The 27,275-nt window shown below is 45.0% G+C and overlaps 1 protein-coding gene across 6 annotated transcripts in view; it reads right to left on the minus strand.

The window, feature by feature from the left end:
- Window positions 1-27,275, minus strand: part of shank2 (SH3 and multiple ankyrin repeat domains 2) — a 624,608-nt gene that overhangs the window by 244,090 nt on the left and 353,243 nt on the right. For all 6 annotated transcript variants that reach the window (XM_033038734.1, XM_033038735.1, XM_033038733.1 and 3 more), the window contains one exon: window positions 12,858-12,933. In XM_033038734.1, coding sequence (XP_032894625.1) covers window positions 12,858-12,933 — 76 coding nt within the window. The remainder of the gene's footprint in view (window positions 1-12,857; window positions 12,934-27,275) is intronic.

A 27,275-nucleotide genomic window follows, 5' to 3' on the forward strand; every position in this document is an offset into this window, starting at 1 on the left:
TAAAGCCACTGGCATGATCAAGGACCAGTCTCAACCCCTCTTCACCCACTCACTACCTCTTCTCCTCTCTCACACCAGGCAAGAGGTATAGAAGTTTGAAAACACACACCTCCAGATTAGGGACAGTTTCTTCCCAGCTGATGTCAAGCAACTGAAGCATCTTCTCACCAACCAGAGAGTGGACCTGACCTCCCACCTACCTCATTGGAGACCTTCAAACTATACTCGGATCTTATTGGCCTTTATCTTGCACTAAATGTTACACTCTTTGTAAATTCAAAAGTTTCTAGGAGCAGAATTAGACCATTCGGCCCATCAAGCCTACTCTACCGTTCAATCATGGCTGATCTAATTTTCCCTTTCAAGCCTATTCTCCTGCCTTCTCCCCATATCCCTGGATTCCACTAGCCCCTAGAGCTCTATCTAACTCTCACTTAAATCCTCCACTGCCCTCTGTGGCAGGGAATTCCACAAATTCACAACTCTCTGGGTGAAACAAGTTTTTTCTCACCTCAGTCTTAAATGCCCCCCCCCCTTCATCCTAAGACTGTGGCCCCTGGTTCTGGACTCGCCTAACATTGGGAACATTTATCCTGCATCTAGCTGGTTCAGTCCTTGTATAATTTTATATGTTTCTATAAGATGCCCCCTCATCCTTCTAAATTCCAGTGAATACAAGCCTAGCCTAGACCTTTCTCCAGACCCCAACTATACTTCATCTCATGCAACGGACACCAACGGACACCAAGCTTCTGGACATCTGAATTTCCCTGAGGGGATCAATAAAGTATTTATTATTATTATTATTATTATTAACTATGCTTCATCCAATTTGACTCTCATTAATTAGCTGGATTTTTTATTCTTCAGCTACTGCGCTGCCTCGGGGTTATTTATCTGCCGTACGCATTACTGGTGCAGTTGGATAAAGCTGCACGTCCTCGGGTCTCTTTCCTGACGTTGCTGGAGAAGAGGTCCCAAGGGGGAGTGGCCGGGCCGGTACTAAACAAAGAGCAGTGGAGATTTACCAGAGTGGCTTGGAGCCGGAGAGTTCTAATTATGTAGAGAGGCTGGTTCAGCAGAGGTTGTTCCCCCCCCCCCCCCCCCCCCCCCCCCCCCCGAGTACAGACGAGAATGAGAGAAGATCTTCGTTAGTTTAGAGATACAGCACGGGAACAGGCCCCGTGGCCCACCGAGTCAGTGCCGACCAGCGATCGCCCCGTACACCAGTTCTATCCGACACACACCAGGGACAATTTTCACAGAAGCCAATTAGCCCACTCACCTGCACGTCTTTGGAATGCGGGAGGAAACCGGCGCACCCGGGGAAAACCCACGCGGTCACAGGGAGAACATGCAAACTCCGTACAGACAGCACCCGTAGCCAGGATCGAACCGGGATCTCGGGCGGTGTAAGGCAGTGGCTGCGCCACCATGCTGGTTCAGATTGAAACGGTGTGCTAAAAATAATGAGAGGCTTTCGACACAATGATGAACCAGAGCCTTTCCTTCAGCAGGGCAGGCAATCACTAGAGTGTTGTGGTAAATCTTTTCTCATGCTGTAATTGTTGGGGGGGGACTCACCGTTTGAAAGGCATTGGAGATAGAAAGCCTGATCACATGAGTAGAGAAGTGGTGATATCATGAAACAGTTGTACCAGGCATTAGTGAGGGCACATTTGAGGCACTATGTTCAGTCCCCATGTCGTAAGAAGGATGTTGTCAAGCTGGAAAGGATGTAGAGATGATTTATGTGGATGTAGCCAGGACTTGAGGGCCTAAGCTAAAGGGAGAAGTTGAGCAGGCTAGGACTTTAGTCCTTGGCATGCAGGAGGATGAGGGGCAATCTCATAGAGATGAAGTAAGATCATGAGCAGAATAGATGTGTATGGAACAAGCTGCCAGAGGAGGTAGTTGAGGCTGGATCTATCCCAACATTTAAGAAACAGTTAGACAGGTACATGGATAGGGCAGGTTTGGAGTGATATGGACCAATCGCAGGCAGGTGGGGAATAGTGTAGCTGGGACAAGTTGGGCCAAAGGGCCTGTTTCCACACTGTATGATTCTAAATGCATGCAGGTGAGATGAATGTAGATGGAGGATCTAGGTTGGCGTGGGCAAGTTGGGCTGAAGGGCCTGTTTCCATCAGGATGAGTAATGATGAGGATGAGTAATAGCCTGCAGAGCTGGAAAGTTGGATTACCCAAACTTGGTCATTTTCGGCCAGCGTGGGAAATGACCCCCAGATGTCTGGGTGAAAAGTCGCGACCCAAAACGTGGTCCATCCATTTCCCTCCACGAACGCTGCCCGGCCCGTTGAGTTCATCCAGCAGATCCCCTTTAATTGCTGAATGACTTCCTTCCCCCATTTGATTCCATTATCTCCCCACATGCTCGTATTACAACAAGGCCTGGATAGAGTGGATGTGGAGAGGAAGTCTCCACAAGTGGGAGAGTCTAGGACCAGAGATCATAAGCTCAGAATTGAAGGACGTTCCTTTAGGGAAGAGTTGAGGAGGAATTTCTTTAGTCAGCGAGTGGTGAATCTGTGGAATTCTTTGCCACAGAAGGCTGTGGAGTCCAAGCCAATGGATATTTTTTAAGGCAGTTAGATAGATTCTTGATTAGTACAGGTGACAGGGATTATGGGGAGAAGGCGGGTGAATGGGGTTCAGAGGGAGAGATCGATCTATGATTGAATGGCGGAGTAGACTTGATGGGCCTAATTCTGCTCCTATCACTTATGAACCTATGTAGACTGGATTAAAAGAATGCCAAAAAGGGTGCAGCAGCACAGTAATGATCCTGAGATATGAGTTCAATACTCGCCAAGGCAACTGGGCAATTTAAATTCAATTAATTAAATAAACCAAGCATAAAAGGTTGGTTTGTAGGGGCAGCATCAATGAAACTATTGGAAAGTTGTAAAAACCCATTATGAGAGGCTTTCAGCAGAGGTGTAAAGATAGCTTGCTGCAATTATAGAGGGCCTTGGTGAGACTGCACCTGCTTCTGTAGGGGTTATGTAATTCTTGGCCTCCTTACACGAAAAAGGACATTTTGGGAGTTCACGAAAGATTCACCAGGCAGATTCCTGAGTCTGCAGGTGTGTCGAATGAGGGGAGGCTGTGCAGACTGGCACTGTACGCTCCAGTTTAGTTTAGATTAGTTTAACATAGAAACATTATGAATTATGAATAAGTTTATTGACCAAGTATTCACATACAAGGAATTTGCCTTGGTACTCCGCCCGCACGTGACAACATGACATACAGTGACAGTTAGGAATGACACATAAAACATTAAACATTAGAAAATTGGTGCAGGAGTAGGCCATTCGGCCTTTCGAACCAGCACCGCCATTCAATATGATCATGGCTGATCATCCAAAATCAGTACCTCGTTCCTGTTGGGGGAATCCAGAACCAGGGGCCACAGTTGAACAATAAAGGGTAAGCCATTTAGAACGGAGAGGAGGAAAAACTTTTTCACCCAGAGAATTGTGAATCTGTGGAATTCTCTGCCTCAGAAGGCAGTGGAGGCCAATTCTCTGGATGCTTTCAAGAAAGAGTTAGAGAGAGCTCTTAAAGATAGCAGAGTCAGGGGATATGGGGAAGGAACGGGGTATTGATTGTGGATGATCAGCCATGATCCCAATGAATGGCGGTGCTGGCTCGAAGGGCCGAATGGCCTACTCCTGCACCTATTGTCTATTGTCTGTTGTCTAAGAGCGAATGAGCGCTTGCTGGTCTCGGTGGGCTGAATGGACCGTTTCCACGCTGTATCTCTGAAGCCTCTAAAGTCTCAAGTCTGTATCAGCCTCAACTAAATCTGTGCAAAGAAATTTCAATGCAGCAGTTTTACATGGCTGCGCCCTTAATCTTGTAACTATGTAACACCAGAACACGTTTAGTCTTATTCACCCTCTGCAAAGGCTTACAAAACTACTCCGTTTAAAAAGCAATTAGGGATGGGTAATAACTATTGGCAGTGACATTCACATATTGAAAACATAAAAAAGCGAGTATTCAGTTAGTGAAAAGATTCCAGTTATAAAGAAAAACAAAACAAGCCTTCATTTTGTGCAGTGCCTTTCAGAATGTCCCTAAGCATCTTACAGCCAGTGGAGTTTTGTATATGACTGTCACTGTTGGAATGATGACAGCCAATTTCCACACAGCAAGTTCCTACTGAAAGCAAAGTGATGGGTCCCAGATAGTCTGTTTCTTCAGCAACAATCAGTACAATCTGAGGAAGAGATCAGTACCTAATCTGAGGAAGGACATTCTTGCCATAGAGGGAGTACAGAGAAGGTTCACCAGACTGATTCCTCGGATGTCAGGACTTTCATATGAAGAAAGACTGGATAGACTCGGCTTGTACTCGCTAGAATTTAGAAGATTGAGGGGGGTTCTTATAGAAACTTACAAAATTCTTAAGGGGTTGGACAGGCTAGATGCAGGAAGATTGTTCCCGATGTTGGGGAAGTCCAGAAAAAGGGGTCACAGTTTAAGGATAATGGGGAAATATTTTAGGACTGAGATGAGAAAAACATTTTTTTACACAGAGAGTGGTGAATCTCTGGAATTCTCTGCCACAGAATGTAGTTGAGGCCAGTTCATTGGCTTTGTTTAAGAGGGAGTTAGATGTGGCCCTTGTGGCTAAAGGGATCAGGGGGTATGGAGAGAAAGCAGGTACAGGATACTGAGTTGGATGATCAGCCATGATCATATTGAATGGCGGTGCTGGCTCGAAGGGCCGAATGGCCTACTCCTGCACCTATATTCTATGTTTCTACAAGGATGTTGCCAGGACTGGTGGGTGTGAGCGATAGGCAGAGGTTAGAGCAGGCTGGGATTCTATTCCTTGGAACGCCGGAGGATGAGGGCTGATCGTATTGAGGTGTATAAGATCATGAGAGGAATAGATCGGGAAGATGAACAGAGTCTCTTGCCCAGAGTAGGTGAATTGAGGACCAGAGGACATAGGTTTAAGGTGAAGGGGAAAAGATTTAATAGGAATCTGAGGGATAAACCCCCTGTCCCACAATGTGAGTTTACCCAAGAGCGCTCCCTAGTTAAAAAAAAAATCAAACTCGTAGTAAGTACGTAGAATGTACGTAGCGGGTACGTCGGAGCTCGTGGATGTCTCATCGCGGCTCGTAATGCTAACGGCAGGTACTCGGGAAACGCGGTAACTTTTTTCAACGCTGTGAAAAATGTCCAAGAGTAAAAAAATACCACGAGTTCGATTTTATTTTAAACTCGGGAGAGCTCTTGGGTAAACTTGCATCCTGGGACAGGGGCTTAACTTTTTCACACAAAGGGTGGTGAATGTATGGAACAAAGTGCCAGAGGAGGTAGTTGAGGCTGGGACTATCCCAACATTTAAGAAGCAGTTAGACAGGTACAGTACTTGGATAGGACAGGTTTGGAGGGATATGGAACACATTCTGGCAGGTGGGACTAGTGTAGCTGGGAAATGTTGGCCGGTGTGGGCAAGTTGGGCCAAAGGGCCTGCTTCCATGCTCTATCACTCTATAACTCTATGACTATTAGTAATAGGCCGTATCTCAGGGAAAACTGCCCTGCTCGTTGTGTTGTGTGATCTTCTCGCTCCACCTGATTGAACACCTTCAGTGAAGCACAGGGGCTGCATGGTGGCGCAGCAGTAGAGTTGCTACCTGATAAAGGCAGCGCCAGAGACCCGAGTTCGATCCCGACTGCGGGTGCCGTCCGCACGGAGGTTGTACGTTCTCCCCGTGACCTGCGTGGGTTTTCTCCGGGAGCTCCGGTTTCCTCCCACACTCCAAATACATGCAGGTTTGTAAGCTAATTGGCTTCTGTAAATTGCCCCAATGTGTAGGATGAGAAGCTGGGATAACATGGAACTAACATAGAAACATAGAAAATAGGTGCATGAGGAGGCCAATTAATTGTGATCGGTCTCAGGATCTCAGGACCACACAAGCTTCTCCACCACGACAAGGTGACAATCCACGGAGAGTACACTGTGAATGGCTATTGTAATCATGTGTTGTCTTTCCACTGGTACACAAAATTGCTGGGGAAACTCAGCGGGTGCAGCAGCATCTATGGAGCAAAGGAAATAGGCGACGTTTCGGGCCGAAACCCTTCGTTCCACTGACTGGTTAGCACGCAACAGAAGTGTTTCACTGTACCTCGGTACATGTGACAATAAACTAAATTAACTAACTAACTAAGCAAAGAGCTGGCTTTGTCTTGCACTAACTGTGATTCATTTTACCCACAGAGTCAACGGCAATCATTGATCACCCGTTTGCACTGGTTCTACATTATCCCACTTTATTATTCGCTCACAACACATTAGGGACAATTTACATACAATTACCCTACACTCCCGCATGTCTTTGGGATATGGGGGGAGACCGGAGCACACGGAGGAAACCCACGCGGTCACAGGGGGAACGTGCAAACTCCACCCAGACAGCACCCAAGGTCAGGATCGGACCCGGGCCTCTGGCGGTGTGAGGCAGCAACTCTACAATTACTTCAGCGTTTTGTGTCTCCTCTTTCATTCAAATTTGGTTAGAAACATAGAAAATAGGTGCAGGAGGAGGCCATTCGGCCCCACGAGCCATCACCGCCATTCATTGTGATCATGGCTGATCGTCCCCAATCAATAACCCGTGCCTGCCTTCTCCCCATATCCTTTGATTCCACCAGCCCCTAGAGCTCTATCTAACTCTCTCTTAAATCCATCCAGTGACTTGGCCTCCACTGCCCTCTGTGGCAGGGAATTCCACAAATTCACAACTCTCTGGGTAAAAAAAAAATTTCCTCACCTCAGTCTTAAATGACCTCCCCTTTATTCTAAGACTGTGGCCCCTGGTTCTGGACTCGCCCAACATTGGGAACATTTTTCCTGCATCTAGCTTGACCAGTCCTTTTATAATTTTATATGTTTCTATAAGATCACCCCTCATCCTTCTAAACTCCAGTTAGGACTTTGTTTAAGCCGGCCTCAACCCTGCCTCACATATGACACCGATTCCTAATCCAGGGCTTGGATGTGACACAAAGCTGCAAGATAGCTTTAAACAAGGCTGAAATAGAACAGTCCCGCTGTTCACAGCTGAGAACAGATGAACAATTCTCCAGGGAAGCATGTTCGACCTGCAGCAACCAGCGCTGATGACTAAGGGAAAGAAGCTGTAAGCAAACCTTATGGACGAGGAAGAGATGGGCGGGATCTTATGAATTGACGGCACTGCACGTTTGTCGGTTCATTTTGTTCAATGTCACTCTCAATCTGGCAAGGCAAGGTTGTGAAAAGAAAGACGAAATGGACAGAGTGATAGACTATAGACCAATCAGCTGGATATTGGTAGTAGGATGACCTTGAGAAATACCGAGGGAATTTGACAAAGATTGGGTATTTAGAGAGACGGGGGTTAATGAAGGGCAGTCAGCATGAATCAGTTAAAGAAAAATCACATCTGACGGGCAGAATGAATTGTTGGGGCCATAACAAGGAAGGTTGAAAGATAGAACATAGAACGTAGTATTTTGGCGCCAGGAACGTGGCGGTACTTGTGTTCTGTCTCGGTGAGGTCTACTGTATGATTTTACTGGGTTGTACATAAAACAGAGTTTTAGTTATAGTTTGAGAGATGCAGAGTGGAAACAGGCCCTTCAGCCCACCGGGTCCCCCGCACATGAACACGATCCTACACCCACTAGGGACAGTTTTTACATTCACCGAGCCAATTAACCTACAAACCTGTACGTCTTTGGAGTGCGGGAGGAAACCGAAGATACTGGAGAAAAACCCAGGCATTGTCACGGGGAGAACGTGCAAACTCCGTACAGACAGCGCCCGTAGTCGGGATCGTACCCGGGTCTCTGGCGCTGCATTCGCTGTAAGGCAGCAACGTTACCGCTGCGCCACCGTGACCGCACAACGAACGGTACACTGAGCATTGTTACATTGTGACATTAAAGTACCGTTGTATTATTGACTCAATGAACAGGCCCTTCAGCCCACAATGACCCTGCTGGACATGATGCCGAAATACACTAATATATACATTTGCTTACACAAAATCCATATCCCTCTATTCTCTGCCTATTCTCAGTTTTGGTCTCCTAATCTGAGGAAAGACATTCTTGCCATAGAGGGAGTACAGAGAAGGTTCACCAGACTGATTCCTGGGATGTCAGGATTTTCATATGAAGAAAGACTGGATAGACTCGGATTGTACTCGCCAGGATTTAGAAGATTGAGGGGGGATCTTATAGAAACTTACAAAATTCTTAAGGGGTTGGACAGGCTAGATGCAGGAAGATTGTTCCCGATGTTGGGGAAGTCCAGAACAAGGGGTCACAGTTTAAGGATAAGGGGGAAATCTTTTAGGACCGAGATGAGAAAAAAATTTTCACACAGAGAGTGGTGAATCTCTGGAATTCTCTGCCACAGAAGGTAGTTGAGGCCAGTTCATTGGCTATATTTAAGAGGGAGTTAGATGTGGCCCTTGTGGCTAAAGGGGTCAGGGGGTATGGAGAGAAAGCAGGTACAGGATACTGAGTTGGATGATCAGCCATGATCATATTGAATGGCGGTGCAGGCTCGAAGTGCCGAATGGCCTACTCCTGCACCTAATTTCTATGTTTCTATGTTTTTATCCACATGCCTATCAAAAAGCCTCTTAAACACACACTGTCATATCTGTCTCCACTAATACTCCTGGCAGCATATTCCAGGTCCCATCATACTCTGTGTAAAAAAACTTTACCGCCATGGGTGACCCTACCAGGAGCATAGCTCCAGACGGCATCGTTCTCAGGATCTCAGGACCACACGAGCTTCTCCACCACTACAAGGTGACAATCCACGGAGAATACACTGTGAATGGCTCTACTGTAATCATGTATTGTCTTTCCACTGACTGGTTAGCACGCAACAAAAGCATTTCACTGTACCTCGGTACACGTGACAATAAACTAAATGAACTAACTAGCTAACCAAAGAAGAGTTTCGACCCAAAATGTTATCCAACCTTTTTTCTCCAGAGATGCTACCTGACCCGTTGAGTTACTCCAGCATTTTGTGTCTATCTTTCATCCTAACTGAGTATCAGACCTTCACCCACATTGCTCAGAATGACATGACAAATCACCCCAAGGTCACTGCAACAAATGGTAATCCTGACATTATATTTCTGATAATCCCTGACAAACTTAGACTTTAAAATAGTATGTAGAATCATGGGGTGTTGCAGAGTGGAAATAGGCCCTTTGCCCCAACTTGTCCACACCGGCCAACATGTCCCAGCTACGCTAGTCCCACCTGCGCGAGGGTTAGATGTATGTAGTGATGTTTGTATTTAATCCACGAACCACTGTTGTATAACGTTAGTACCTCCAGCAATGTAAAGCACTTTGGCCAACGAGAGTTGTTTTTTAAATGTGCTATATAAATAAAAGTAACTTGACTAGACTTGACTTGCCTGCGTTTGGCCCATTTCCCTCCAAACCTCTCCTATCAATGTACCTGTCCAACTGCCCCCTGCCTCAACCACCTCCTCTGGCAGCTCATTCCATACGCCCATTACCCTTTGTGTGAAAAAGTTACCCCTCAGATTCCTATAACATCTTTTCCTCTTCACCTTAAACCTTGTCCTTGATTCACCTACTCTGGGCAAGAGACTGCGCATCCATCTGATCTATTCCTCTCATGTGTGGTTGAGGTTTTGGACGTTATAATCCCTTGACTCTCCATGAGACTTATTGTAATAAAACAGAAACTTGAAAATCCAGGCCCTATGTGCAGGTGCCATTGAAACCTCACATTTGCCTTCGTCTGAGACTGAGCTCTGATTAGGGATCAATTAATTTAATTCTTTGTACAACCTGAATTGGTACTTTTATTGAAATATTGTTCCAGTTTCACATTGATTCAATTTAAATATACTTACATTTCAATAATGACCTATTTGCAATTGAGACTCGTTTTAAACAGGTTTAACAGACCTGAATTAATTTATCTAAATTGGTTTGTGCATATCTGCGATCTTGTCCAATTTAGATCACCTTAAATTGAATCCATCTATCATAAGCCTTTCCAGTTTTTTGTTGCATTTTGTGGAGTTGTTCCCAAGATGCACAAGAAAGTGAAACACTCCAAATTCACAGAACAAGTTTGAGTTTAGTTTAGTTTAGGGATAGAGAATCAAATCAAATCAAATCAAATCAGAAACAGGCCCTTTCGGCCCACCGGGTCTGCGCCGACCAGCGATTCCCGCACATTAACACTATCCTATGCCCACTAGGGACAATTTTTACATTTACCAAGCCAATTAACCTACAAACCTGTACGTCTTTGTGGGAGGAAACCGAAGATCTCGGAGAAAACCCACGCAGGTCACGGGGAGAACGTACAAACTCCGCACTGACAGGACCCGTAGTCAGGATCGAACCGGGTCTCCGGCGCTGCATTCGCTGTAAGGCAGCAACTCTACCGCTGCGCCACCGTGCCACCCCGCTCAGACTCTCAGTCCCTGTTAACTTATGAAGACCCTGAGGTCTCATGGACTTCATTTCTTGAGGTGTAGGAGACTGATGGATGATCTCATAGAGATGTATAAAATCATGAGACACAGACTGGGTGAATACACACAGTCAAGAAGTAAAGCGCATAGATTCATAAGTTTGTACGTTCATAAGCGATCGGGTCTGAATTAGGCCATTCGGCCCATCAAGTCTACTCCACCATTCAATCATGGCTCATCTTTCTCTCCCTCCTAACCTCATTCACCTGCCTTCTCCCCATAACCCATACTAACCAAGAATCTATCTATCTCTGCCTTCAAAATATTAATTGACTTGGCCCCCACAGCCTGTGGCAATGAATTCCACAGATTCATCTAAAGAAACATCCTTTAATTCTGAGGGCGTGTGTCCACATTGTATCACTAAACTAAACTAAACTAAACTAAACTAAACTAAACTAAACTAAACTAAACTAAACTAAACTAAACTAAACTAAACTAAACTAAACTAAACTAAACTAAACTAAACTAAACTAAACTAAACTAAACTAAACTAAACTAAACTAAACTAAACTAAACTAAACTAAACTAAACTAAACTAAACTAAACCAAACTAAACTAAACAATATTTAAGGGAAATTTGGACAGATATATGAGAGGAAAGTTTAAAGGAAATGGGTCAAACCCAGGCAATGGGGACGTGCTCAGATGGATATCTTGGTCAGCATGGATGAGTTGGGCTGAAGGGCCTGTTCATAGTTGTAGTAGTTCACAGTCACGGGAAAGGTACAAACTCCGTACAGACAGCATCCATTTTCAGGATCTAACCCGGGTCTTTGGCGCTGTAAGGCAGGAACTCTACCGCTCTGCCACCGTGACGACCCACATTCCAAATACAAATTCTGTGGTGGACTTCATCATTAAGTGGCCCAGCTTATGCAAAGTTAAAATCACAGTGTTAATAAAAGTCAGAAAACTATTAATGAAACTGTTGGCTTTTAGTTAAGTGATGATTAGGAGTGCACTTTATTTCTATAGGTATCAGGACAAACCACAGTTACAGCCTGTGACAAGCAAATGATCACAAGCTTCTGAACTTGTTAAGTCCTCTCATACCAACAACAAATTAGTTTAGCTTTGAGAAAACTGTTTAAGTTTAGCTTCAGTTTAGAGATACAGCGCAGGAACAGGCCGTTCGGCCCACCGAGTCCGCCCCAACCAGCGATCCCCATGCACTAATGCTATCCCAACCATAATTGGGCACAATTTACAAATACACAAGCCTAGGGAGAACGTACAAACTCCGTGCAGACAGCACCCATCATCAGGATTGAACCCGGGTCTCTGGCGCTGGGAGGCAGTAACTCTACCACTGCACCCCTTGATAAGAAATAATTCACGTATATATTATTGCTCACCTAAAATGTAGTCACTGTGTCATGCAAAGAAATAAATCTATGTATATGTGGGACAGGATGAAAGAAATGTGGGTCCGTTTGGAAGAAAATCTAACGCCGGGCAACCTGTTCTCAAGGAGCTTCTAAAGATGGCCATTTAATGATGGCTTCATCCGTGACATCCCACATATGGAGAAAGTGTATGTGCCGAGAGGGCTGTAAATAGTGCAGACTCCAGAGAGGGACGCAGATGTCCACCGCCACAGTTACTGCTATTTTTATAAATAGTTTGTCAAGTAAAATCTCAACCAAAACTCTTTACATTTGATGATGCCCTTGAACATAAGTAGATAAGAAATGGAACCAGGTCTAGGCCATTCAGCCCCTTGCTCAGTGCCTGAACCACAGAGATACAGAGTGGAACCACGTCTTGTCCGCGCCGACCAGCCATCCCCGCACACTAACGCTATCCTACACACACTGGGGGCGATTTGCAATTATACCAAGCTAAGTAACCTACAAACCTGTACGGCTTTGGAGTGTGGGAGGAAACCGGGGATCCCGGAGAAAGCCCACGCAGGTCACGGGGAGAAAACGTGCAAACTCCGTACAGACAGCACCCGTGGTCAGGATGGAACCCGGGTCTCTGGCGCTGTGAGGCAGCAACTCTACCGCTGCGTCACCGAGTGCCTTAGTTTCTCCTCCTCTCTCCAACAGGAGTTCTGTGAGACCCTCTCTGACTGCTCCCCCACTGTGATTCCTACTTCTCTCCAGCTCTGCGCCCGTGTTTTAATCCGGAATCCAGCCTTTTGCTCAGTTCCCGAACCACACAGAGGTATTAATTGAACGAACAGGGTGAAAAGTCATCTTTGTTATTCATTCTGTCAACAACAAGGCAAATGCCAACAGACAATGTAGCCGGTCCTACCTGATAGCGTCAAAACTGTCGTATGATCCAACCGTGTAATGTCTGAATAACTTTTTCGCTCTGTCTGGGCGTGTTTCTGTGGGGAGGTAAGGAAAAAGATAAGGTTACCCAAGCGATTGCTTCATTGAAAAATCTTTGTCCCTTGCAATTTCTCACTCCTAACTCTCTCCCAATGTTGGCAGCCCTGCACAATGTCTGTGCCGAACATGATGGCAAGATAACCGTATAAACATAGAAAATAGGTGCTGGAGTAGGCCATTCGGCCCTTCGAGCCAGCACCGCCATTCGCTGCGATCATGGCTGATCCAATATCAGTACCTAACTCATCTCTAATAAACTAACCTCATCTGCCTGCACATGATCCCTATCCCTCCATTCTCTGTATACCCATGTGCCTGTCTAAAAGCACATTCCAGGCACCCACCATAGCTTCTGTAAAAAAACTTGCCCAGCACATCTCCTTTAAAATTTGCCCCTCTCACAATAAAGCTCTGCTCTCACATCGTTGATATTTCCACCCTGGGAAAAAGGTTCTGACTGTCTACCCTATCTCTCTCTACCTCTCATGATTTTATATACTTCTGCATGTCTTTCATTCATTCATGAGTTAATGAATGAATGAATGTTTTATTGTCACATGCAGCAAGTCACAGTGATATTCTTTGTGTTGCGCACCCAGGGTATGCAAAGAGTTGCCACGTAAAGGGCACCGATAAAGTTACTCCCCCCCCCCACCACCTCAATTTTCGGCATTCCAGAGAAATAAATCCAAGATTGTCCAAGCTCTCTTTTACAGCTGACACTCTCTAATCCAGCAGCAATCTGATAAACCTCTTCCCTTGTCTTTGTTTCAGGTACAGATACAGATGCAATTACACTGGCAGAATAAGAAGCTGAATCCCACAATGGTCATGTGTAACTCTATCAATATTATGAGTTTTATTGAAGTCTCTAATTATAGATATAAAGTTTTCCAGATATAAAAAACTGGCAATTACAAATTTTGAATTGCCTTTTAAGGAACTAGCATGAGAACAATTCAGGAATACTTTCAAATATTATTTTCCTTAATGTGCATATATTGTTTCCTTAGATTAATAATGGTATTAATTATCATCAATTCAAATCTAAATATATAAATGTATATATATATATGTGTGTGTGTGTGTGTGTGTGTGTGTGTGTGTGTGTTGTGTGTGTGTGTGTGTGTTTGTATGTGTGTGTGTATGTGTGTGTGTGTGTATATATATGTGTGTGTGTGTGTGTGTGTGTGTGTGTGTGTGTGTGTGTGTGTGTGTGTGTGTGTGTGTGTGTGTGTGTGTGTATATATAACTGTACATATATATATGTGTATATGTCCTTAGATTTATATTCATCATATGCATACTTACATAAGTTCAGTGCGTATATATATATATGTATGTTTATCATTGAATCAATGATAATGAATGTTAATCTGATAGAAATATTTATTTATCATTGAATAGATGATAATATCATTATTATTATATATATATATAAAAATGTTTGTTATTAATAATCATATATATATATATATATATACACAGAACATACAGAATCTATATATATATATATATATCCGTAGATTAATGATGAAATTGATTATCATAAATTCAATTACATATATATACACACACATATATATATATAATTGAATATATATTTTTCAGTATATATATATATATTTAAAAAAATATATATATATATATATAAATATATATACTGAAAAATATATATTCTGAAAAATATATATATATACTGAACTTCTTACAGAGTATGATGTTTACATACTCTGTTGTGCTGCTGCAAGTAAGAATGTCATTGTTCTGTTTGGTACACATGACAATAAAACACTCTTGGCTCTGTGCTGAGGGTTTTCACTGTGTAAAGCACTATGTGGAGGGACCTCCAGCAGCTGAGGAAAAGCCTGCAGATGTCGTGCTCCAACTCTCAGCCCCCACGCGCCCCAGTGGTTCCTCCATCATCCTGCAGCTGAGACAGCATCTAATGCTACCCTGTGTGAAGGCTGAACCTGCTGGTAACCCAGCAGCAGGGTTGAACATGTCGGAATGACCCGCTGTGAGAAGCCACCACTGCTCCCAGGGTTAACCCATCTCTACCGTTCTCCAAAGGCTTTGGGGACTCGCAGAGTATTTACGCCACTTTCTATAATTACTCAAAGTTGTTTCCCGTCTGTAGGTAGCGAGTAGTGGGAGATAACAGTGGAGAGACTCTGTGGGCAATGTGCAGACAGTGAAATAAGCTGTTTAAACGCTGCCAACAAGTAATTAAGTAATAGGCAGAAATAAAAGCACTTTAGTTGAGATACAGCATGAAAACAGGCCCTTCGGCCCACCATCGATCACCTGTTCACATTAAATCCATGTTATCCCATTTTTGCACCCACTCCCCACACTCTAGGGGGGGGGGGGGGGTTTACAGAGGCCAATTAATCTCTCTTTGGGATGCGGGAGGAAACCAAAGCACCCAGTGGAAATTCATGTGGTCACAGGGAGAACGTGCAAACTCCACAAAGACAGCATCTGGGACCAGAAGATTAATGTGTAGGTTAATTGGCTATTTAATTTAAATGTAAATTGTCCCTAGTGTGTGTGTAGGGTGGTGTTAATGTGCGGGGACTCGGTGGGCCGAAGGGCCTGTTGCCATGCTGTATCTCTAAGCGGAACTAAACAAATCAGGATAGAACCCGGGTCTCCGGTGCTGTGAAGCAACAGTTCTACCAGCTGAGCCACACTGTGATGAGAATATTGAATGTAGTAAGATGGTTTGGCATTGAAGGGGGAGAAGCAAGAACAATACAAACCGTTCCATAAAACTCTAGTAATCTGGTAGCTGATTGTTCAGAAATCAGGCCGGCACGGTGGCGCAGCGGTAGAGTTGCTGCCTTGCAGCACCAGTCCCAGGTTCGATCCCGACTATGGGTGCAGTTCAGAGTCAACTAATAATGACTAATTAGTTAATATTAGTTAATTTACTAAGACTAATAAATTGTTTTAGTATTAACCAACAGTTGGTTAGTAATATAATATGCCCTGCACCTTGACCTTCAATACTGGTGCCCAATCAGACTCCAGACCCATCAAACTCCTTAGCCTTACAGCGCCAGAGACCCGGGTTCGTGCTGTCTGTATGGAGTTTGTCCGTTCTCCCCGTGGCCTGTGTGGGATTTCTCCGAGTGCTCTGGTTTCCGCCCACACTCCAAAGCCGTACAGGTTTGCAGGTTAATTGGCTTGGTATAAATGTAAAATTGTCCCTAGTGTGTGTAGGATAGTGTTAGTGTGCGGGGATCGCTGGTCGGCGCGGACGTGGTGGGCCGAAGGGCCTGCTTCCGCGGCGTTTCTCTAAACTAAACTAAAAAGCTAAATAATCACTTCTTTCACATTCCATTCACAGAGGTACTGCCAAGTACTCCTGCTTTTAACTCGACCTCATTTGGGTATTCCATTCACGTACATTAATATTCCTCAGCAATAATAAGTTTTCTGCACGATAATCCAGCACCATTCTCCTGTTTTACACATGTCGGATTTGTAGCTGTGTTTATCAGCTCTACCGTTGCATCAAGGGGCGGTCATGGTGGCGCAGCGGTAGAGTTGCTGCCTTACAGCGAATGCAGCAACGGAGACCCGGGTTCCATCCCGACAACGGGTGCTTGTCTGTACAGAGTTTGTACGTTCTTCCCATGACCTGCGTGGGGTTTCTCCGAGGACTCTGGTTTCCTCCCACACACCAAAGACTTACAGGTTTGTAGGTTAATGGGTTTGGTGACTGTAAACATTGTCCCTAGTGGGTGTAGGATAATGTTAATGTGCGGGGATCGCTGGTCGGCGCGGACCTGGTGGACCGAAGGGCCTGTTTCTGCACTGTATCTCTGAATGCCACCCATCGACCCCAAGGGAGACATTCAAACTATCTTTAGTCGGACTTTGTTGGACTTTATCTTGCATTAAGCTTTATATCCTTTATCCTGTATCTGTACACTATGGGCAGCTTGATTGTAATCTCATAGAATATTTCCGCTGACTGGGCAGTACGCAACCAAAAAGCTTATCCCTGTACCTCGGTACCTGTACACAACAATAATATACTAAATGAAACAAAAGTAAACTAAACTAAACTGAACTACTGCAGATAGACTTAAGGGCCTGTCCCACCAGCATGCGGTTGCATGCGTCTAGCGCATCCAAACGTGGTCACTTGAGGCGTACGGCCCCACTTCGATCGGCGGAGGCGTATGGAGTAGTGCGGGGCTGGTACCGACATCGCGCGGGGCTCCAAAAATCTTGCACTGTCGGAAAATCCCGTGCACCAACGGCCTGTCGGCCCGCAGGCGCATTGAGGGCGTATGCAGCGTCTTGACGGGCGTACGCAGCGTCTTGACGTCGTACGCTTAGCGCGCCGTCGCCGCCCGACGCCATGCGACGTCCAAATTCAGTCGGCCCGCCTCCTGCCCAGCTGATTGGTGAGTATGATGTCGGGACCTGCCCCGCACAACTCCAGACGCCTCCGCAGTTCGAATGGGACCGGCCCCACGGGGCCATACGCCCCAAGCAACCACGTTAGGTCGCGCTAGACGCGTGCAATCGCATGCTGGTGGGACAGGCCCTTCATGGGCAAATTGGAACCCCAAGCAGGAGAATGAACAATTAAAATCATCCACCCAAAACTTCCAGCAAATGCGAGCAGTGTTTAATAATTAATAGATTCAAGGAAATTAATGAGGAGATCTGTTAGACCATTATATCCATCGAGGCAGAAAGGAGAGCACTTTTGGTTAACCGTTTCCAATTGCCTGAGAACAAGATATTTTAATCGGGATGTGTAGGAGATGCTGGTTTAAACCGAAGATAGACACAAAGAGCTGCAGTAACTCGGCGGGTCAGGCAGCATCTCTGGAGAAAAGGAATAAGTGACATTTCAGGTCGAGTCTGATGAAGGGCTTCGACCCCGTCATGTCACCTATTCTTTTTCTCCAGAGATGTTGCCGAACCCGCCGAGTTACTCCAGCGTTTGGTGTCCCTTGTATTTTATGTTAATCAAGAAACAGTACCTCAGTTAGTTTAAGAAGGAACTGCAGATGCTGGAAAATCGAAGGTAGACAAAAATGCTGGAGAAACTCAGCGGGTGAGGCAGCATCTATGGAGCAAAGGAAATAGGCAACGTTTCGGGCCGAAACCGGCCCGAAACGTTGCCTATTTCCTTCGCTCCATAGATGCTGCCTCACCCGCTGAGTTTCTCCAGCATTTTTGTCTACCTCAGTTAGTGTTGGACCCTCTCAATATGGGACGGAAGTATGAGTTTGGATTTTGTGCTCAAATCTGTGAATAGAGACCTGCGACAGAGATGTACATGCAACCAAGCACACCCCTGAAAGCGAAGCTAAGCGCCTGTGTAGAGTTTCTCACAGTTGATTGGGTCAATGTGCCAACTGATCCTAACCGTACAAGATCTGGTGCGTTGCGAGATGACGAAGATGAAAAGATAAAGACAAAGACAAAGATACAAGTTGGAGGCAAATTGGAAATGGAAAGTGAGATTAAAATATGGGAAAGAAAGATTGCATTAAAATACAGATAGATCTTCATCGCCCAATAGATGAAGATCTATCTGTCATGCCCTTAAGAATCTTATAGTTTAAAAGAAGAGCATGGAAACAGGCCCTTCGGCCCACCGGGTCTATACCGACCATCGATCACCCGTTAACACCATTAAAGAGACAAAAGTATAAAAATTGAACGAAATTAAAATTTGACTTCATTAAAATTCCAATAATGATTTACAACTTTAGCAAGAAGATGTCCCTCTTTTAATTGCAGTGTTCTTGTGCAAGAGTTTCAGTGCGTTTCTTGGTAGGGAAGTCTCATTATTAAACCACAGCCCTGACTTTCAGGGTGAGGAGATTAATTGATAATTAATGCATTCATGCAGCATTTGGTTGAGATTTACAAGGGGCTGGCCCATCAGCCTTGGTTTTTACAAGACTATGCAGCAATTTGCAGTGTCTCACGGCTTACCCCAATTACCACAGATCACTGGGCTATTTACACACTTCTGACAGTGTATCATAGACATCTAACAGCGTAAGAACATAGACCATGTGACTCCGCAAGCCTGCCCTGCTCTTTATTGAAAGTGTAACAGATCTACCCCAGACCTAGTGGGTGGCACGGTGGTGCAGCGGTAGAGTTGCTGCCTTACAACACCCGAGACCCAGGTTCGATACGACTACGGGTGCTGTCTGTACGGAGTTTGTACGTTCTCCCCATGGCCTGCGTGGGTTTTCTCCGAGAGCTTCAGTTTCCTCCCACGCTCCAAAGACGTACAGGTTTGTAGGTTAATTGGCTTGGTATAAATGTACATTGTCCCTAGTGCCTGTGGAGTAGTGTTAATGTACAGGATCGCCGGTGGGTGCGGACTCGGTGGGCCGAAGGGCCTGTTTCCACGCTCTATCTCTAAACCAAATTAAACTAAACGCAAGGTCCCCATTAAGGTGAGAGGGGAAGGATTGAATAGGAATCTGAGAGGTGGCTTTTTTCACACAAAGGGTGGTGGGCATATGGAATGAGCTGCCAGAGGAGGTTAAGGCAGGTACTATAACAACATTTAAAAGACGTTTGAATAGGTACATGGATAGTAAAGTTTTAGAGGGATATGGGCCAAACGCAGGCAAGTGTAACTAGTGTAGATGGGACATTTCGGTCAGTATGGGCGAGTTGGGTCGAAGGGCCTGTTTCCGTGTTTTATGACTGTGATCCTATTCCCCAAATGCAACACCTCGAACTTCTCTGTGTTAAACGCCATGACCAATCTTCAGCCCAATCGCCCAATAGATGAAGATCTATCTGTCATGCCCTTAAGAATCTTATAGTTTAAAAGAAGAGCATGGAAACAGGCCCTTCGGCCCACCGGGTCTATACCGACCATCGATCACCCGTTAACACCACTTCTATGTTATCCCACTTTCTCATCCAATTGTGGACAATTTACAGAGGCCAATTAGAGTAGAAACCTGCACCTGTTTGTGATGTGGGACGAAACCGGAGCACCTGGAGGAAACAAGGAGAACATGCAAACTCCACACTGAGAGCACCCGAGACCAGGATCGAACCTGAGCCTCTGGCTGTGAGGCAGCAACTCCACTGACGTTCAATAAGATGATCTCCCCTTTTCTTAAAATCTGAAGAATACATAATATTAAACAGCAAAAAACACAGGAACGGTAGTATGGTGTGGGCGGCACGGTGGCGCAGTGGTAGAGTTGCTGCCTTACAGCGCTTGAAGCGCCCGAGACCCGGGTTCGCTCCCAACTATGGGTGCTGTCTGTACGGAGTTTATACATTCTCCCCGTGACCCCGTGGGTTTTCTCAGAGATCTTCGGCACTCCAAAGATGTACAGGTTTTGTAGGTTAACTGGCTTGGTGTAAGTGCAAATTGTCCCTGGTGTGCATAGGGTAGTGTTAATTTGCGGGGATCGCTGGTTGGTGCGGACCTGGTGGGCTGAAGGGCCTGTTTCTGCGCTGTATCTCTAAACAAAGCAAATCCTGTTACCTGAACGTACTTTGGTCTCATTTCTTATTTCCAAAAATCTCACATATTCCATAAGATCATGAGCATTGGCTACGCTATTACAAGAGATTGACTTGAACAGTTTTATGCACAGAATGTGGGCACCTCTGCCAATTATGGTGTATCTGATTGCACATTAAACTGCGGGGCTCTGCTAGATTATTTCAGAGGGCATTGGCAAATCAGCATAAATGTGCATATTCCAACCCGACAGCACAGTGATTAGAATTTACACTTTTAGAGTTACAGCGCGGAAGCAAGCCCTTCGGCCCACCGAGTCCGTGCCGACCAGTGATCACTCCCTACACTCGCGCCACACATACTAGGGACAATTTACAATTTCACTGAAGCCAATTATCCTACAAACCTGTACGTCTTTGGAGTGTGGAGATGAAACCGGAGCACCCGGAGAAAACTCACGTGATACTGCGGTATGAACATTGAATTCTCTAATTTTAAGGAACCCCTAAGAACCCCCTCCCCCTCCCCTTTCACCCCCTCTCCTCCCATTCCCTATGCCTCATCTGGACCTGCATTTATTTCTCCCATCCCTTTCCTCCTCCGACATCCTTTCCTCTGGCTTCACAATTCACAACTCTTCAACACGTCCGTCTCGCACCTTCAGGTTTAATCTCTTGCCTTTAATCCAACCATCTGCCTATCTACACCCCCCCCTAAGCCTGTGTCCACCTATTAATTACCACACTTTGCCTTGCCCCTTCTATCTCCCAGCTCTCCTCCCTCCTTTACAATCAGCCTGAAGAAGGGATCCGACCCGAAACGTCATCTGTCCATGTTCACCAGAGACGCTGCCTGAACTGCCGAGTTACTCCAGCACTTTGAGCCGTTTTGTGTCAACCAGCATCTGCAGTTCCTGGTCTCAACGTAAGTGCCAGATGACGTTAGGAGGGGAAGATATCCTCCTCTGAAAGGCAGCTGTGTGGTCGCTAAAATAACCCCTTCTCTCACTCGTTATATATTAGCATTAAACAGAGCATCAGTTCCTGTGTCGCAGTAGAGAAAGGAGTGAGTTGTCTTTGTAAAATATCATCACTAACAATTATTTTCCACCCACCACCTCCCTGCCAAACCACCAAAATAATTGTCACTACTGAGTTATTCATAGTCAATGATCAGTTTCCTGTAATTTCACAATCATCATCTTCCATGGCGAATCTTTTTAAATATTCCTTTTTAATGGCTTTTATTTCAAGTCGTGTGGCAATTTATTTGATATTTGTTAACGTTTCTGCACTCCAATCAAACTTTACCTGTTGTTAATGGAATCAAATCCATACGACTTGTCAGTTTACAGTTTTACAGTTTAGTTTATTGTCACATGTACCGAGGTACAGTGAAAAGCTTTTGTTGTGTGCTAACCAGTCAGCGGAAAGACTGAGTTGGATGATCAGCCATGATCATATTGAATGGCAGTGCAGGCCCGAAGGGCCGAATGGCCTACTCCTGCACCTCTTGTCTATGTTTCTATGTTAATATACGTTTACAATCGAGCCATTTACAGTGTACAGATACATGATAGGGAATAACATTTAGTGCAAGGCTAAGCAGTGGTCCGAGGGTCCCCAGTGAGGTAGATAGTAGTTCAGGACCGCTCTCTGGTTGTGGTAGGTTCATCCAGTTGCCTGATAACAGCTGGGAAGAAACTGGGAAGAAACTGTCCCTGAATCTGGAGGTTCTGCCTTTTCACACTTCTATACCTTTTGCCTGATGGGATAGGGGAGAAGAGGGAGTGGCTGGGGTGCGACTCGTCCTTGAATATGCTATTGGCCTTGCCGAGGCAGCGTGAAGTAGAAATGGAGTCAATGGAAGGGAGGTTGGTTTGTGTGATGGTCAGGGCTGTGTCCACAATTCACTGCAATTTCTTGCGGGTCTTGGATCGAATGTTTGCTTCCAAGCAAGCTTACTCCATTAGAAGGAACTACAATGTAGAGAATGTTACTCGTTACTTGTTTAGATGATTGAGGGGGGATCTTATAGAAACATAGAAACATAGAAATTAGGTGCAGGAGTAGGCCATTCGGCCCTTCGAGCCTGCACCGCCATTCAATATGATCATGGCTGATCATCCAACTCAGTATCCCGTACCTGCCTTCTCTCCATACCCTCTGATCCCCTTAGCCACAAGGGCCACATCTAACTCCCTCTTAAATATAGCCAATGAACTGGCCTCAACTACCCTCTGTGGCAGAGAGTTCCAGAGATTCACCACTCTCTGTGTGAAAAAAGTTTTTCTCATCTCGGTTTTAAAGGATTTCCCCCTTATCCTTAAGCTGTGACCCCTTGTCCTGGACTTCCCCAACATCGCGAACAATCTTCCTGCATCTAGCCTGTCCAACCCCTTAAGAATTTTGTAAGTTTCTATAAGATCCCCTCTCAATCTCCTAAATTCTAGAGAGTATAAACCAAGTCTATCCAGTCTTTCTTCATAAGACAGTCCTGACATCCCAGGAATCAGTCTGGTGAACCTTCTCTGCACTCCCTCTATGGCAGTCCTTCCTCAGATTTGGAGACCAAAACTGTACGCAATACTCCAGGTGTGGTCTCACCAAGACCCTGTACAACTGCAGTAGAACCTCCCTGCTCCTATACTCAAATCCTTTTGCTATGAAAGCTAACATACCATTCGCTTTCTTCACTGCCTGCTGCACCTGCATGCCTACTTTCAATGACTGGTGTACCATGACACCCAGGTCTCGCTGCATTTCCCCTTTTCCTAATCGGCCACCATTTAGATAATAGTCTGCTTTCCTGTTTTTGCCACCAAAATGGATAACCTCACATTTATCCACATTATACTGCATCTGCCAAACATTTGCCCACTCACCCAGCCTATCCAAGTCACCTTGCAGTCTCCTAGCATCCTCCTCACAGCTAACACTGCCCCCCAGCTTAGTGTCATCCGCAAACTTGGAGATATTGCCTTCAATTCCCTCATCCAGATCATTAATATATATTGTAAATAGCTGGGGTCCCAGCACTGAGCCTTGCGGTACCCCACTAGTCACTGCCCGCCATTGTGAAAAGGACTCGTTTACTCCTACTCTTTGCTTCCTGTTTGCCGGACAGTTCTCTATCCACATCAATACTGAACCCCCAATGCCGTGTGCTTTAAGTTTGTATACTAATCTCTTATGTGGGACCTTGTCGAAAGCCTTCTGGAAGTCTAGATACACCACATCCACTGGTTCTCCCCTATCCACGCTACTAGTTACATCCTCGAAAAATTCTATAAGATTCGTCAGACATGATTTACCTTTCGTAAATCCATGCTGACTTTGTCCAATGATTTCACCACTTTCCAAATGTGCTGCTATCCCATCTTTAATAACTAGCAGTTTCCCCACTACCGATGTTAGACTAACTGGTCTGTAATTCCCCGTTTTCTCTCTCCCTCCCTTCTTAAAAAGTGGGGTTACGTTTGCTACCCGCCAATCCTCAGGAACTACTCCAGAATCTAAAGAGTTTTGAAAGATTATTACTAATGCATCCACTATTTCTGGAGCTACTTCCTTAAGTACTCTGGGATGCAGCCTATCTGGCCCTGGGGATTTATCGGTTTTTAATCCATTCAATTTACCCAACACCACTTCCCGACTAACCTGGATTTCACTCAATTCCTCCAACTCCTTTGACCCGCGGTCCCCTGCTATTTCCGGCAGATTATTTATGTCTTCCTTAGTGAAGACGGAACCAAAGTAGTTATTCAATTGGTCCGCCATATCCTTGTTCCCCATGATCAACTCACCTGTTTCTGACTGCAAGGGACCTACATTTGTTTTAACTAATCTCTTTTTTTTCACATATCTATAAAAACTTTTGCAGTCAGTTTTTATGTTCCCTGCCAGTTTTCTTTCATAATCTATTTTTCCTTTCCTAATTAAGCCCTTTGTCCTTCTCTGCTGGTCTCTGAATTTCTCCCAGTCCTCTGGTATGCTGCTTTTTCTGGCTAATTTGTACGCATCATCCTTCGCTTTGATACTATCCCTGATTTCCCTTGTTATCCACGGATGCACTACCTTCCCTGATTTATTCTTTTGCCAAACTGGAATGAACAATTTTTGTAGTTCATCCATGCAGTCTTTAAATGTCTTCCATTGCATATCCACCGTCAACCCTTTTAGAATTAATTGCCAGTCAATCTTGGCCAATTCACGTCTCATACCCTCAAAGTTACCTTTCTTTAAGTTCAGAACCATTGTTTCTGAATTAACAATGTCACTCTCCATCCTAATGAAGAACTCAACGATATTATGGTCACTCTGGCCCAAGGGGGCATGTACAACAAGACTGCTAACTAACCCTTCCTCATTACTCAATACCCAGTCTAAAATAGCCTGCTCTCTCGTTGGTTCCTCTACATGTTGATTTAGATAGCTATCCCGCATACATTCCAAGAAATCCTTTTCCTCAGCACCCCTGCCAATTTGATTCACCCAATCTATATGTAGATTGAAGTCACCCATTATAACTGTTTTGCCTTTGTCGCATGCATTTCTAATTTCCTGTTTGATACCATCTCCAACTTCACTACTACTGTTAGGTGGCCTGTACACAACACCCACCAGTGTTTTCTGCCCCTTAGTGTTTCGCAGCTCTACCCATACCGATTCCACATCCTCCAAACTAATGTCCTTCCTTTCCATTGTGTTAATCTCCTCTCTAATCAGCAACGCTACCCCACCTCTTTTTCCTTTCTCTCTATCCCTCCTGAATATTGAATATCCCTGGATGTTCAGCTCCCAGCCTTGGTCACCCTGGAGCCATGTCTCCGTGATCCCAACTATATCATAATCATTAATGGCTATCTGCACATTCAACTCATCCACCTTATTACGAATGCTCCTTGCATTGAGACACAAAGCCTTCAGGCTTGTTTTTACAACGCTCTTACCCCTTATACAATTATGTTGAAAAGTGGCCCTTTTTGATTTTTGCCCTGGTTTTGTCTGCCTGCCACTTTTACTTTTCACCTTGCTACCTATTGCTTCTACCCTCATTTTACACCCCCCTGCCTCTCTGCTCTTGTACCCATACCCCTGCCACATTAGTTTAAATCCTCCCCGACAGCACTAGCGTACAAAATTCTTAAGGGGTTGGACAGGCTAGATGCAGGAAGATTATTCCCGATGTTGGGGAAGTCCAGAACAAGGGGTCACAGTTTAAGGATAAGAGGGAAGTCTTTTAGGACCGAGATGAGAAAAACATTTTTCACACAGAGAGTGGTGAATCTCTGGAATTCTCTGCCACAGAAGGTAGTTGAGGCTAGTTCATTGGCTATATTTAAGAGGGAGTTAGATGTGGCCCTTGTGGCTAAAGGGATCAGGGGGTATGGAGAGAAGGCAGGTACAGGATACTGAGTTGGATGATCAGCCATGATCATATTGAATGGCGGTGCAGGCTCGAAGGGCCAAATGGCCTCCTCCTGCACCTAATTTCTATGTTTCTATGTTATTAGCTTAATACCCACTCAAAAGCATCCATGACTACATTTTTTAGAGCTTTCATTACCTTTCAATAGAAAGCATTTTTCTGGATCTTCGTATAAATTTGGCAACAGGCCTCTTGTCCATTCATATAGTTATCATACCACATGGAAACAAGCCCTTCGGCCCAACTTGTTTAGGTCGACCTTCGTTCTTATTGAAACATATAAGATTGTTAAGGGTTCGGACACGCTAGAGGCAGGAAACATGTTCCTGATGTTGGGGGAGTCCAGAACCAGGGGCCACAGTTTATGAATAAGGGGTAAGCCATTTAGAACGGAGACGAGGAACCACTTTTTCTCACAGAGAGTTCTGAGTCTGGAATTCTCTGCCTCAGAGGGCGGTGGAGGCCGGTTCTCTGGATACTTTCAAGAGAGAGCTAGATAGGGCTCTTATAGATTGCGGAGTCAGGGATATGGGGAAAAGGCAGGAACGGGGTACTGATTGGGGATGATCAGCCATGATCACATCGAATGGCGATGCTGGCTCGAAGGGCCGAATGGCCTACTCGTGCACCTATTGTCTACTGTCTATTGACCAAGATGCCCCTTCTAACATAGTCACATTTGCATGCATTTAGCCCACATCCACTCCCTCTTCTCCCCTCTCTCATCAGTCAAAAGTTATAGAATCGTGAAAACGCACACCACCAGATTCAGGAACAGTTTCTTCCCAGCTGTTATCAGGCAACTGAATCACCCCACCACAACCAGAGAGCAGTACTGAAATACTATCTACCTCATTGGTGACCATCGGACTATCTTTGATCGGACTTTACTGGCTTAACGGGTTTCAGCAACTAAGTTACAGAGAAAGGTTGAACAAGTTAGGGCTTTATTCTTTGGAGCGCAGAAGGTTAAGGGGGGACTTGATAGAGGTTTTTTAAATGATGAGAGGGATAGACAAAGTTGACGTAGAAAAGCTTTTCCCACTGAGAGTAGGGAAGATTCAAACAAGGGGACATGACTTGAGAATTAAGGGACTGAAGTTTAGGGGTAACATGAGGGGGAACTTCTTTACTCAGAGAGTGGTAGCTGTGTGGAATGAGCTTCCAGTGAAGGTGGTGGAGGCAGGTTCGTTTTTATAATTTAAAAATAAATTGGATAGTTATATGGATGGGAAAGGAATGGAGGGTTATGGTCTGAGCGCAGGTATATGGGACTAGGGGAGATTATGTGTTCGGCACGGACTAGAAGGTTTGAGATGGCCTGTTTCCGTGCTGTAATTGTTATATGGTTATATGGTTATATGGTTAACCTTGCACTAAACATTATTCCCTTATCATGGACCCATGCGCAGTAAATGG

This window comes from Amblyraja radiata, chromosome 20 (genome assembly GCF_010909765.2).
Source record: "Amblyraja radiata isolate CabotCenter1 chromosome 20, sAmbRad1.1.pri, whole genome shotgun sequence".
In the NCBI taxonomy this organism is placed as follows: domain Eukaryota; kingdom Metazoa; phylum Chordata; class Chondrichthyes; order Rajiformes; family Rajidae; genus Amblyraja; species Amblyraja radiata.